The following is a 14,041-nucleotide window of genomic DNA, read 5'->3' as shown; positions in this document are numbered from 1 at the left end:
CTCAACTCTCTCACACTGACAGGACATTAGCCAGGTGAATACATGGATGCTGGTAGGCAGAGGCAGAATTCCTCCCCCTTATTTTCCTCCCCAAAAACTAAGCCCGACCACATAGTTTCTTAGCAAAGCATGGGTATCAAGCTATTTTTATATATTTCTAAGCATAGCTGCTTTCACATCTATCCACACGAATTAGAATGAAAATATTAGAATATATTTCATAATTAAGTTTTTCATTTTTACTTGTGGAAGGAATGCCTCAGAAGAAAAAAAGGAACAAAAAAACTATTCTCCATTTCCATTTTTCTAACTTTTATATTTTCAGAATGACAAAAAAAACTCTTTGCATAAGCAAAGAGTGTGATGAGCTGTAGTCTCTCAAAATAACCCAAACCCCAAAACATATATTAAAGTCCAGTAAGGCCTTCAACTTAACTTCACTGTTTTATTAGGCATAGTTTAAAGTCACAAAAGTAAATAATGAGGCAAACAGAAAACCAAAACAAACCATATTGATGAGAGTTCCGAAGCAAGCCAAGATAACTAATTATAAACTCCAGGAAAATAACTGAGAAAAATCCATGGGAAGAATGCCAGCAAAGATAAACCTCTTTCAAGGTGAACACTAAATTGACTCCTGCAAATTCTAACTGCGCAGTTGCAAACTTATATACATAGCTCCCACCTGCAAGCCATGAGATCATAGTAATCTCCTCTTGAGTAGACCTCACTTTCCCCTGATCCTCTTCTCCCTGCGTGACCTAGGATGGATAGGGGATGGGCCTGGGATGGACCTAGGGATAGGGGATGGGCCTGGGATGACCTAGGATGGATAGGGGATAGCCTCTGACTGCTCAGCCGGCCTCTGCCCTTCCCCAGCCTCCTCCATCACCTCTGGAGCCACACTCCCACTCCCTGTTGGCTGTTCCTCCTCTTCCTCAGAGTCAGTCTCCACCAGGGGCATGACATATGGTCTAAGTTTAATATTCCTTTAGAGTTTTAATTTTCCAAACCACATTCAGAATAGTCTAATTATCGAACACTAGTACTAGCATTTAGACTTCACACTACTTTACAGCCCTCTCTAAGCAGTTTACAGTCAGATTATTGTCCCTAACAATCTGGGTCATTTTATCAACCTTGGAAGGATGGAAGGCCGAGTCAACCTTGAGCCTAGTGAGATTCGAACTGCCAAATAGCTGTCAGCTGGCTGTCAGCAGAAGTAGCCTGCAGTACTGCATTCTAAACACTGCGCCATTGCGGCTCTTTAAAGCACATATTACTTACTCTAAAGAAGGAACAGTAGTTGGCTCTGGTAGTTTGGGTGTTTCTCTGGAAGAGGCAGTTGTGTTTTCAGAAACATTCTTGTTTCCTATTGAATAGATTTAAGTATATGAAATTACATTGAACTGGGTTATGATTACAGAAAAAAATGTTTTTAATTTACTGGTATACTATTTAATATGCAATATTTATTGATGTAAGATTTATACATTCTTTCACTACTGAGAATCTAGATGGTGCACCAATAATCAGTAATCTAAAACAATTAGTCCCTTTTAATAATTTCAACAATACAGCCAAAAGACAAACAGAGGTAGATGCAAGCATTTCGTATTGACTCATCAGCACGTACATTACAATAACATGGTTAAAATCATCCTCAAACATAAGATCTAGCAAGAGTATTAATTAAGCATATAATGTATGCAGGAAAGCAACCAATGGCAAGCCTTATGTCCACGGGAGGCATAAACTGATATAATGCCATTTCTGTATGCACAAGGGGAGCTTCAAATGGTTAATGGCAACCGCTTCAGTAAAATGCAGGAAACAAGAGTTCCTATGGCACAGTAGAACTTTAAACACAGAGTTTTGATCCACCTGGTGACCCGTAGATAGTAAATGTCTCGCAAGGCCTAAGAAAGCATTTTATGACCAGGATTTGTTGCTGTTGTTGGATTACTCAAGACTGTTTGGACTCATTTCAGAAGATGCTCCTTTATTCTGAAAGCCAAACACCTATCAGTTCTGCTGATGTAACTGTCTCCACAATTACAAACAAATTGGTAAACACAATGAGTTTTGGCACTGATAGGTTGTGCTTCCTTAATTAGGACACCTGTAGCCTCTGGGTTTGATGTAATATGTGAAGCTCAGTCTTACTGAATGTTGCTTCAATTAAGGTGCTTAAACATTGAGTTGTCAGGTGTGCTAATTAATCCCCCTTAAAGGACAGCTCAATAAATACCTTCTTTTTACTGGCAGTTGGAATTGTCAACTTCGGTTCTTTTATTTTATTGAGCCTGTCAATAAAACGCTTTGGATAACTATTTGAGAAGAGTGTTTGGATTAAAAATTCCAGTTCTTTTTTAAAACAGTCTCAGTGCAAATTCAACGTGCTCCTATAAGTAGTGTCTGTCCCAATGCACATTTATATTTAATTGATGTAAAACTTGTGAAATTCAGATATTAGCCAGATCATGCTGACTTCCCATATACCATTCTTTTAATGGAGCCATCACTCCTTCATATGATCAGTATATCCAGGAAGGGCAACCGGTCATCTACTTCATACTGACTTTCAGGTTGGGATGACAGTTGTTCAGATGATCCGCAAAGACATCAATAGTCTCAATTCCATGGACATCTTTCAAAGAAAGCTCATTTCACAGGGCAAGATCTTATGTGAGAGACTGTAGAAAGGGAGTGATGTGATTTTAACTGAAATATGCAACAATTGTAAGCTAAGCAAAGGGGGCTGAAACATTACAACTTGAGAAGCAAGATCACATTCAGAAGTGGCCCAGACAAATAATACTGGGATATTAAAAGCACAAGCAGATTTTCAAGATTCCGTTATAGTGTAGTTCTGGTCATCCTGTGGAGTTGATTTTCTGGTTTGGTCTACCTACTGGGACTGACATACAGTATATTAAAAACTTTCTTTCTGTAAATGTTTTTGGTCCATGGATAGCTGCACTCTTTTTGAGATGATGTTAATTGCTATGATTAATTATTGGTTTGTTAACTGATTGCTAAATGTTTCCCTAATATTTTTACTATACTTATTGCTTTAGGTTACTTCAAATTACTTTTTAAATTAAAGCTGTTTATTTACTGTAAACCCTGTGAAAGAAAAACAAGATGTTTAAAACAAATAATTGCAGAGTTTTTATTATTATGCAAAGCAGAGGGAAAATTAATCTAAACAGAATAAAAGCCATTTAAAGTTTATTCCAGAAATCAATTAGATGACATTATATATGCTTACCTTGTTCTGCAATATCCTCTTCAGTTTTTGCTCCAAGTATATTAGCAGCAATATTCACCATATTTAAAATGGCATCTAGAAAAGTGCCAGACACACATCTCATTATTTATTTTTAAAGTTGGAAATTTGTTCTGTTAGGTATTTAGTTTTGAGCAGTAAATTATATCTATATGAAATTCAAATGAAAATTGTCATTAATAATTATGGTATCAAGAATTTAACATTTTAAGTGAAACAACACTTCATTTTCTGAATAATTCACCACTATTGATTAGAATTAAGAAAATGAAACATTTTCTACTGTTGCCCATGCGGAAATCCACAGTGAAACCCATTCAAAATCTGAAAGCTGGTTTGAAGTACTGGATTCTTTTTTTTTAAGCAAATTTTATTGATTTTAACAACAAAGAGACAAAACAAAACATCATTAAACATTAAAAACATAAAACCTCTTTCCATTATAAATCTTTACAAGGCAGGTAACACATTATTTTATATCACATTCTTCTAATTTATCCCGTTTCCATATAAACACGTAAATTCCCTTTAACAAATTTCACATTATTTCTCTTTACTCTTATTCAATAACCTTTCTTTTCTAATTTATCTGCTATTCAATCATCACATTTATATTTTCCTCTGGCTTGTTTACAGTTATTCTCATCTGGCCTTCCTCTGAGATTTTAATAATTCTCAATTAAACACACACGTATAAAACACAAAAAACATAAAACTTCCTTGTAGAAAGTAACTTGGCCCCAGATTACCTCTTTTTGTATGGACTTCAATTAAATACATGCTCTTCTTATATACCATTACCTATCATATTTATCATTCTATATCTTCTATATAACTCCTCCCCACTTATATTTCATCTTGCTTTAAAGCAATATTTTTATATCTTTTGTCCATTTTCCCATTTACATCTATCTCATTCCCAATATAAAAAAGAATAATTTCTCCTGAAATCACTAATCAGAGTATGACGCCTTTCTATCATTCCCCTAAATTGAAATTTGAAATAACACCTAAGTCCCAATCTGATTCTGCTTAGTACATTCTACTATTTCAAAAACAAATACTACAGTAATAAATCTATAATAATCGACACATTAGCCCGTTAAACTCTATAATTAAACTAATATTTTAAACATTTCCTTTAATGTTTTATTAAAACTTAAAATCATTCATTATTAAACATTTTAACATTGTGCCTTAATATTTAAATCTTTTATTAAATCTTATAAAGTTCTAATTTTCTATTTTTGATACAAATACAGCTACTACAATATTATCATGTGTACTATGCAGAATCCCTTTTTTTTTTTAAAAAAAATCATACGTTACCCTTTGTCCCTAAAAATTTTTTTCTTTTTCCCATCTTGTTTTATACCTTTATAACTTTTTCCCCCCTTTTTCCTTTCTTTCTCGGCCCACCTAGACTTTTTACCCACTCCTGTCCAAACCTCTGCCTTCTTAGCTTCCCCCTTCTGTTGCATTCTTCTTTCCTTTTGCTTTCTGGCATTATATTGTTTTTGCATCTTATTTTTCTCTTTCATAGATATTTTTTTATGTCTTAAGTCCTTCCTTTTCCCTCCTCTCTTTCTCCTTTCTTTCTTAATCACACTATTTAATTCATTAAAAATGGCTTCTTCTTCTTCCGCTTCTTCCAGCTGTTGTTTAATTTGCTGACACATAGCAAGCGCCATATCTAGAAAGCAAAGAGCTTCTCCCATAGCGTCCTTGCCTTCTTTCCTTATTTTTAGATATTGTTTTTTTAGTTCATCGAGAAGTAGAGCCATTATAAACTTTTTCTTCTTCTTTTTCTGTATCCTCTTCTTGTTATTAAGCCAGTTAAATATTTCCAAACTTGAAACCATTTCCCGAAATCCCAAAGTCCCAAAGTCATCAAACAGTCCAGGCAAAGCACAAACTTCTTCCTTTTACAGTTTCTCTTTCTGGGGTAAAGTCAATTAGGGAAAAAAACCCAATCTATATTTTAAATCTTTTTTGCAGTTTGCTTCTAATCTTTTTATTTTCAAAGCATCTCCTCCAACAAAGTCTTGAAAAGATTTTTTTTTCCAAGCCTCTCCCTTCCCACTTGTAACAAAGGGCTTTAAATTTTTACCTTCTGTTAGAGAGCAGATTTTCCATGTCCATTTGTTAATTCCATAAGGGAGGGAGAGTAACTTTCTCTTTCAACATTTCCCTTCGCCGCTGAAAACCTCCATTAGAGACATTGTAGCATTCAAAAAGATAATAATTTTCCAGGCATTAAATATATCCTTAAAGTCCCGGTTCAGCCAAGACGACTTTCATTTTAAAACTTCCTTCTTCTTCCTCCTGCACATTCTTAATCCAGTTGCCGGCTTCTTTGTGGCGGCCATTGAGACCGCCACTCCACCGTCTTGAGAAAAGGGGGTTATTGCTGGCTGGGGAGGGGGTCTGAGATACCCCTCAACCCCATCCGGATCCTCCCTATCTTCAGCTACCCCAACAGGGCAGCCTTATCCTCCAAATCCGTCAGGATTGGAGGCACCAAGACGGCTAGCACAGCAGGGATCGCGGAGAAACGCGAATCCCTGCTGTCACTGAAGCCAGGCAAACAGGAAGTCCGAAGGACTAGCTTCTTGTTGCCTGACACAATCTAAATACACGTTCTATAGTACTTAAGAGAGAAAATTTCTATTTAAAAAAACTGCATAAAGAATTAACTATTTAATTAGGACATCCCAAAGGTACTTTTTCAAGAGGCAACTGGACTTTGTTTTTCTTTGAAGATGTTTCGCTTCTTATCCAAGAAGCTTTTTTTTTTTTTTAGAAAAAACTTTATTAATTTTACTTTTAAAAAAACAACAACACAGCTACAAATTATATACAACAAAAAGACAAACAGGTCTTGGCATAGGCCAAGAGGGAAAGAGAGGAAGGCTTGAGAGAGGAAAGAGGGAAAGGGAAGGGAAGGGGGGGAAAGAGTAGGGAAAACAATTATAATAAAACCATATTTTTTGTGGCTGTCTGTAAAGACCTTTCTTCTTCAAAACTATCGTCGGCAGTGCTTTTCTTTATCTCTGCTTTGGAGGCCCTCGGCCTTAATTTTCCTAGAGGTGATCTATCTTTGGTTTAGCCAATTATACAAAGGATTCCAATTGCTATAGTAGGTTGAGGATTCTTTATTTTTTAATGCTTGGGTTAGTTTGTCCATTTTGGCGCATTATAAAATTTTCTGAATAACCATAAGTTCAGTGGGGATAGAGGGTAGTTTCCAGCACTGGGCAAATGCCAGTCTGGCTGCGGTTAAGATATGGATTGCAATATACTTCGATTTTTTGGATATTTGTTTATCAAAAATTCCTAGAAGGAAGGACTCTGGTTTGTACTCAATTTGTTCCTTAGTTATTTCCTCTAGCCAGTGCCTAATTTTTTGCCAATACTTCTGGGTTTCCTTGCATGACCACCACATGTGGAAGAAGGTACCTTCTATGTTTTGACATTTCCAACATTTGGGGCTCGTGTTGGGGTGCATCTTTGCCAATCTCGAAGGGGGCAGGTGCCATCTATAAAACATTTTATATGAATTTTCTTTATAAGCTGATGATTTCGTGATCTTAATGTTCCTGTTCCAGATCTTTTCCCATTCTGCTAGGGTAATGCTCCGACCCACGTTTCTGCTCCATGCAATCATATTTCCTTTGACAATTTCTTGTTCTAGTTCTGTTTCTAATAAATGTTTGTAAAATTTAGATATATTTTTTTTACTCGGTCCTAATAGAATTTTGTCTAAAGTCTGTAATTTATTGTAGATTCCAAATTCCTTAATGTCTTGTTTGTATCTACTATGAATTTGAAGGTACACCCACTGATCAATTATATCGCTCTTGTAATTCTTGTCGTGTTTTCAGCTTTCCTTGTGGGTCTAATAAATTTTCGTATGTAATCATTTTGGTTATGTCTAAATTATTAGGGTGTACTATCGCTTCCATTGGAGATAGCCAAATCGGTATTTTTAGATAAAGTTTTTTACGTACTTTTTTCCAATTAGTTAATAAAGAGTCCCTGATAAGATGCCTATGGAAATATGATTGCCTGGGTTTCCCAGTTTCCCACAGAAAGGCATGCCATCCTTTCTGCATATCGTGGCCTTCTAATACTAGTGTTCTTTTGTTGATTAGATTCACCCAATCCTTTATCCATAGTAGGGTGGCTGCCGTATGATATATTTCCCAGTTTGGCAGGGCTAACCCTCCTCTGCTTTTCGCATCTTGTAGGGCTTTTACGTTAATCCTAGCTTTTTTCCCCTGCCAAATAAATTTCAATGTTATCTTGTTTAGTTCCATAAAAAATTTTTTATTTAATTTGATTGGAATTGTCTGGAATAAATATAGAAATTTTGGCAGAATATTCATCTTAATCAAAGCAATCCTGCCCAATAAGGAAAGTTGCAATTTACTCCAGGAATCTAAGTCTTTCTTGGATTGTTGGAGAAGTTTGTCATAGTTGTTTTCTTTTAATGATTTGCTTTGTGGAGTTAGCCAAATTCCTAAGTATTTAATTTTTTTTGTCACCTGTATTCCCATTGTTGTCTCTAGCTCTTTATTCTGGTCTCCTGTTAAATTTTTAGTCATTAATTTCGTTTTTCCCGTTTATTTTAAATCCTGCGACTTCTCCAAATCGTTCTAGTTCTTCTAATAAGTTGTGTCCTTTTTCTATGGGCTCCTCCAGAAAAAAAACCAAATCATCAGCGAAAGCTTGTACTTTATACTCTTCTGATTTGATCCTCAGTCCTCTAATTCTCAAATTTTGCCTAATGTACGTCAGAAGAGATTCTAGGGCGAATATGAAAAGCAGAGGGGAGAGAGGGCAACCCTGTCTTACCCCTTTTTCTATTTTTATCGGGCCAGTTTGTTCCCCATTTATTAGAATATTTGCCTGTTGAGTGTGGTAAATTGTAGTGACGACGTTTTCGAATCTGGTGCCGAGGTTCATATTATATATTTTTTGAATTAAGAAATGCCAATTTAAATTGTCGAATGCTTTTTCAGCATCCAAAAACGTAAATGCAAATTGTTTTTCCGGATGGGCTTCATAGTATTCTGAAATGTCTATCACTGTTCTTAAATTATTCTTAATTTGTCGAAATGGGAGAAATCCATTTTGATCTTCATGGATATAAGTGTTTAAAACCTGTTTTAATCTATTGGCTATTATAGAAGAGAATAGTTTGTAATCTGCATTCAGGAGCGAAATTGGTCTATAATTATTAATAAGTCTGTGGTCTAGGTCCTCCTTCGGGATCAGCGAAATTAAAGCTCCCCTCCACGAGTCCGGCATCTTAGCTGTTAAGAGTACCTCATTAAATACTTCCAGCATCAGTGGTCCAATTTGTTCTATGATTGTTTTGTAAAGTTCTATCGGTATCCCGTCTGGTCCTGGTGCTTTATTGTTACTTTGCTTCTCTATTGCTGACTTCAGTTTGGACCATGTTATATTTTGGTTTAATAATTCTATCTCTTCCTCTCCAATTGCTTTATCATTCGCTTCCTCCAGGTATTTCATTATTTTATCCTCACAGACTTCTTCTTTTTTGTATAATTTCCCGAAGTATTTAAAAGTGATCTCTTTTTTCTTCTCTATCTCCTCTTGCATATTGCCCCCCTCGTCCATTAATTGGTGTATCAATCTTTTTTCTTTCATTTTCTTAAGTTTGTGGGCTAACCATCTCCCTGGCTTATTTGCATGCTCAAAGTAGATTTGTTTAGTCATTTTCAGACTAATCTCCAATTTTTCTTGTTCCAGTAAATTTAGTTTGTGTTTAGTTGTTGTTAACTGGTTCTGTATTCTTTGGTTTTTGGGGTTCTCTTGTAGTTGGGTTTCTAAGTTCTTAATTTCTTGTTGTAGGTTACTTTGTTGGGCATACTTTCTTTTATTTCTCATAGCGTTGTAGGAGATTGTTATTCCTCTTATAAATGCCTTTAATGTGTCCCATATATTTTGTTTCGAAGTTAGATCATTATTATTTTCCTTTAAGAAGAAGTTCAGTTCTTCTTTCAGTTTGTTAGTATATTCTTCTTTTATTAAATGAGTGTTAAGAGTCCATCTTTTCTTTGGTTTTCTTCTACCTCTCCAGGTTATTTGAATTGGGTTGTGGTCAGCCCAGTCATTTGGTAAGATTTCGCTATCTTTGATTTCATTAATTAATTCACCGTTTATCCAAGCCATATCTATTCTTGTCCAAATTTTGTGTGGGTTAGAATAATAAGTAAACTGTTCTTTTTGAGGGTTTAATTTTCTCCAGATATCTATCAAATTCAATTCATTCATCATATCCTTACATGGCTTAGAGAATTCTCTTTTTCCTTTTTTGTTCTTACTCCTGTTACTATGATCCTTCCGGTAGTCAGCAATAGAGTTAAAATCGCCAATCAGGAAAATATTGCCATTTTCAAAATCTATTATTTTTTGGTGGAGATGTTTGAAAAATTTACCTTGATCATCATTTGGGGCATAGATTACTACCAGTAAAAATGTAATGCCATTAATCGAGATTTGTACCACCAGAGTTCTTCCTTCAGGGTCCGCCCAGATTAACTCCGCTTTTAAGTCATCTCTCACATAGATTGCAATACCTTTCTTTTTGTGTTTATCTGCTGGTGCTGTAAATAATTTTCCCAATTTCGGACAATCTAGGAATTTCTCCTCACTTTTCCTAATGTGTGTTTCTTGTATGCAAATTATATCAACGTTTTGTTTTATTAGTTTGGTTAGAATCCTTTTCCTTTTAGCTCTTGAATTTAGGCCGTTTATATTGATGGAAAGAATTTTCCTTCCTTCGTCCATTTACTTAAGTCTGCCTCGCTTTTTGTCTCGTAACTATACGGCTCTCTTCTTGTGGTTGATATGGGGTTGTTTCTTCTCTTTCTTGTTGTAAGTTGTCTTTCCCTTGAGTTTGGATAGATCTTTCTTCTTTGTTCCTATGGTGGTTACGATCATCCTGCATGTTCCTTTGGGTTTCCTCCCTAGTGTGTTGATCCTCCGTGGTTGTTAGCTGTTCTAGGAAGTCTTGTGCTTGTTCTATTGAATCTATTTTAATTTTTCTTCCCTTCCACAATATTAGCATCCCTTCTGGGATTAGCCATTTGAATGAGATTTCGTTTTTATTTAAGTAATTGGCTAAAAATTATTATTCTTGCCTTATGGCCCTCACTTTTCTTGGAATCTGCTTAAGAACTATGATCTCTTTGCCCTTATATAATATTCTCTCATCTCTGGCCTTTCTAAGTATTAGGTCTCTCACGCATCTTCTTGAAAAGCGGATATGGATCTCCCTTGGGCAATTGTGATGCCTTGCGTAACTGGTGTTCACCCTGTAGATTTCATCGAATTCTTTGAGTAAGTCATCTTTCTCTTTTTCAACTAGTTCAGCCAACAAACCTGCCATTAATTGCTCTAGTTCTTCATTTTTGGATTCCTCCACGTTTTGGAACCTTAGATATGCAGCTGCTCTGTCCATCTCAAGTTGGACCAAGGAATCTTCCATTTCTCTATTAACATTTTTAAAGTCTTCCTCAGTCCTTTCTAGGTTCCTCTCCGCTTGTTCTGTCCTCCTCTCTATTTCTTTTATTTTTAATTCAGTTCTTTCCATGGCCAATTGCATTGTCCCAACCTTATCTTCAACCCTCTGTATATCTGCTCTCATCTCCTCTTTTAATTTACCCATTTCTTCCTTCAGTTCACTAATATCGGCTCTGGTCTCGTTGTGATTCTTAATCATAATCTCCTGCATTCTAGACATTGATTCTTGCAGGGATAATAATGTCGCTTGTAGGTTGGCATTAGTGACAGTCGGTTGTTTTTCTCCTGTCAAGGTCTCTTCTATAGTTTTCTGCGTTGTTGGGGAGGCAGTTGCCAGAGTTGTCATCAAGGTCTGGGTGTTCTTCCTTCCCGTTTTCAGGGCCGTGGTTGTTGTGGAAGTCATCTCTGATAAGATTTGTTTTTGCAATTGGACAATGTTAAGAATATTATCCCAAATCACCATTCGATGTAATAGCCCTTTAAGTGTGATTACAAGTCTATTTGCTAAGCTTACACACCAAGTTATTTTAGATCTCTTTCTTCGGCCCAATCTGTCATTTAGGCAAGTTAAATTCCAATTCAATAGAGTGTTATCAGATACTATACAATACTATACAATAGATGCTATACAATAGAATGTAATCAAATATTATGTATTATTCTCTATATTAAGTTCATATACCAGAGTTAATTGTATTTTACCCCTAATAAATCATTACCATATCAAATCAAACTTGTTTAAAGCAAACAACCAACTCTAGAATTTCTCACTCTATATATATCTTTGTCCTATAATGTATATTAATATTTACGGTTCCAATTCATCTGAGACAACCCTATTTAACAGACCTTAAAATTTTTGTATATCCAAGAGAGTCTAATCAGTAAACCCTAATAACTATAACAAGCAGTTTGCCTTTATACTTGTATTTATAACTATTATAGAAAGAAAGGAAAGACCAAGAGAAAAAGGGAGAGAGAGAAAGAGTGCAGGAGGAAAAGGGTCTTTTCAATTTTGGGGAATCACTAGGCACGTATCTGTGGGATTAGTTCCATAGAAAAACAAGTCTGAGTTGGGGCTGGCGTTTTAGTCTTATAGTCTTTCCTCCTGGGCGCACCAAGGGAGCAGGGGGAGGAAGTGCTGACTAATTGCTGTCTGCGCTCAGCAATCAGTCTTTGCCAGGCTTCCATCTGTCTCTTCCTTCTTCTTCTTCCCACTTCTTCTTCCCTTCTGCCAGCAATTGTCAGTCCACAGTCACTTTGGGCGTCCGCCTCAGATCGATCACTTTAGAAATCAGTTTTGTAGGCAATGATGCTAAAAGGAAAGGACCTTGCGTATAAAAGTCAGTGCGTCGCTATCTCGCTCTCTGCCGCTCGCTCTGCCCTCCTTCGCAGCTATAATCCTCTCCTAGTCTTCTAGTATTTTCAGGCGCTGATCCCAGATGGCAATCCACTCCCGAGCTTCTTAAATTTCCCACCACCTTTTTCTCTCCTCAGCAATCTTCTTCCAAACGCTCCAATCCACACTTTCACTTTAAGTGTCGAGCCATTCTATCCGCATTTGTCCTCCTTTCACTTTTCAAACTGCTTTTCTAGCTGCTTGTCTCCAGCTTCCCCCACTGTTACTCACAATGAAACAGGGAGAGTCAGACCGATCTCTCTCACGGCTTTTGTAGTCCTTCTGCCCTTTTCTGCTCAGACCCTTCAGGCTGTCACTTTTTGCTTTGTCAGTTCAGTGACAGACCGGACTTTGGAGCCGCCATTAGCTGGCAGCTGGCTCAATCGCGCTGGTCTCAGAGGCTTTTCCTTCATTGCTGGGGAGTTGCCTTCCCCCAAATAGCAACCCGGGGGGTCCTCTATTCTGACACGAAGCTCTACGGGTTTCGTGTATCCACTGGGGGTCCCTGCAAACGCGAGAAAGAGGTGTTCGAAGGCCACAGCTGGGCTTCTCCACCTCTGGACATCCCTGTCCTGCCACCGGAAGCCCCCCAAGAAGCTTCTTCAGTTCATTTAATTAGGTTTTTTACACATTTATTTTCACGAAAGATAGAATAGGAGATGAAGTAATTAATAGCTGAACCTCCTCCAGTGCAATTTATTATTATGAATGTTGGGAGGATATGTTTGCCATTATATGATTAGAGAAAACTTGTCATTAAAAAGTGAAAGATTTCTTCTCTCACTCCCCACAACTTTTCATTTTTTCAACTAGTAATACTAACTGAGCTGAAAAATTAGGAAATATTGATGATTTAAACATGATCTGTCAGTTATCTTCAATTAGCTAAATAAAGATTGGCCAAATGTGCCATATATATGCATAATATATGCAGATCTATAAAAAAGTAAAGAAAATGGTTGATCCACGAACAGGTGAAGATGGCAGGGAGGTGACAAATTATAGGGAGAAAGTAGAACTGCTTAATTCATTCTTTGGATCTGTCTTTACAAAAAGAAAAAATAGTTCAACCAAAGCACTACAGTAGAACACAGAATAAGAATGCAAGCCAAAATAGACAAGAAAATGGTAAGAGAACACCTATCAACTCCAGATGAGTTCAAATCACCAGGATCAGATGGATTATATTCCATAGTTCTGAGGAAGCTGGCAGATGTGCTCTTGGAACCACTGAACAAAATCTTTCAAAGCTCCTGGAGCATGAAGGAACTGCCAGCTAGATGTGATTTCAATCTAAAAATGGGAAAAATATGGATCCAGGAAACTGTAGACCAATCAGCCTGACATTAATAGCTGGGAAAATCCTGGAACGGATAATGAAGCAGCAGATTTGCAAGCACATAGAAACGAACAAAGCAATGAGTAGAACCCAAATGGGTTGTTAGAAACAAATCATGCCATGCCACCTTTATTGCCTTCTTTGACAAAGTGACTAAATTAGCGGATCAGGGAAATGCTATGACATTGACTTCAGTACAGCATTTAATATAGCATACCACAACCTTCTTCTTGGCAAGATAGAACAATATGGGATAAACAGCATCACAACCAGATGAATTTCTAACTGGATGACCAACCACACTCAATGTATAGTCTCGATGAAACCAGATCTACATGGAGGGGAGAATACAATAGGGTTCCTCAAGATCGGGGTGGGCAATTAATTTCTGTCGGGGGCCACATGGAAAATCAGATCTGATATATATATTCTTATATATAATTTGCTGCATTTTATA

At 36.7% G+C, this 14,041-nt stretch overlaps 1 protein-coding gene across 3 annotated transcripts in view; it reads right to left on the bottom strand.

Annotated features, from left to right (window-relative positions):
* The window catches only part of SUCO (SUN domain containing ossification factor), a 214,197-nt gene that overhangs the window by 20,819 nt on the left and 179,337 nt on the right, over positions 1-14,041 (bottom strand). For all 3 annotated transcript variants that reach the window (XM_087932039.1, XM_087932040.1, XM_087932041.1), the window contains exons 16-17: positions 3,275-3,349; positions 1,288-1,372 (exon numbers count right to left, since the gene is read on the bottom strand). In XM_087932039.1, coding sequence (XP_087788165.1) covers positions 1,288-1,372; positions 3,275-3,349 — 160 coding nt within the window. The remainder of the gene's footprint in view (positions 1-1,287; positions 1,373-3,274; positions 3,350-14,041) is intronic.

The sequence above is a fragment of the Pseudonaja textilis genome, chromosome 3 (assembly GCF_049901715.1).
Source record: "Pseudonaja textilis isolate UNSWEBS1 chromosome 3, rPseTex1.2, whole genome shotgun sequence".
Lineage (NCBI taxonomy): Eukaryota > Metazoa > Chordata > Lepidosauria > Squamata > Elapidae > Pseudonaja > Pseudonaja textilis.
This window is presented reverse-complemented; position numbering and strand designations above follow the sequence as displayed.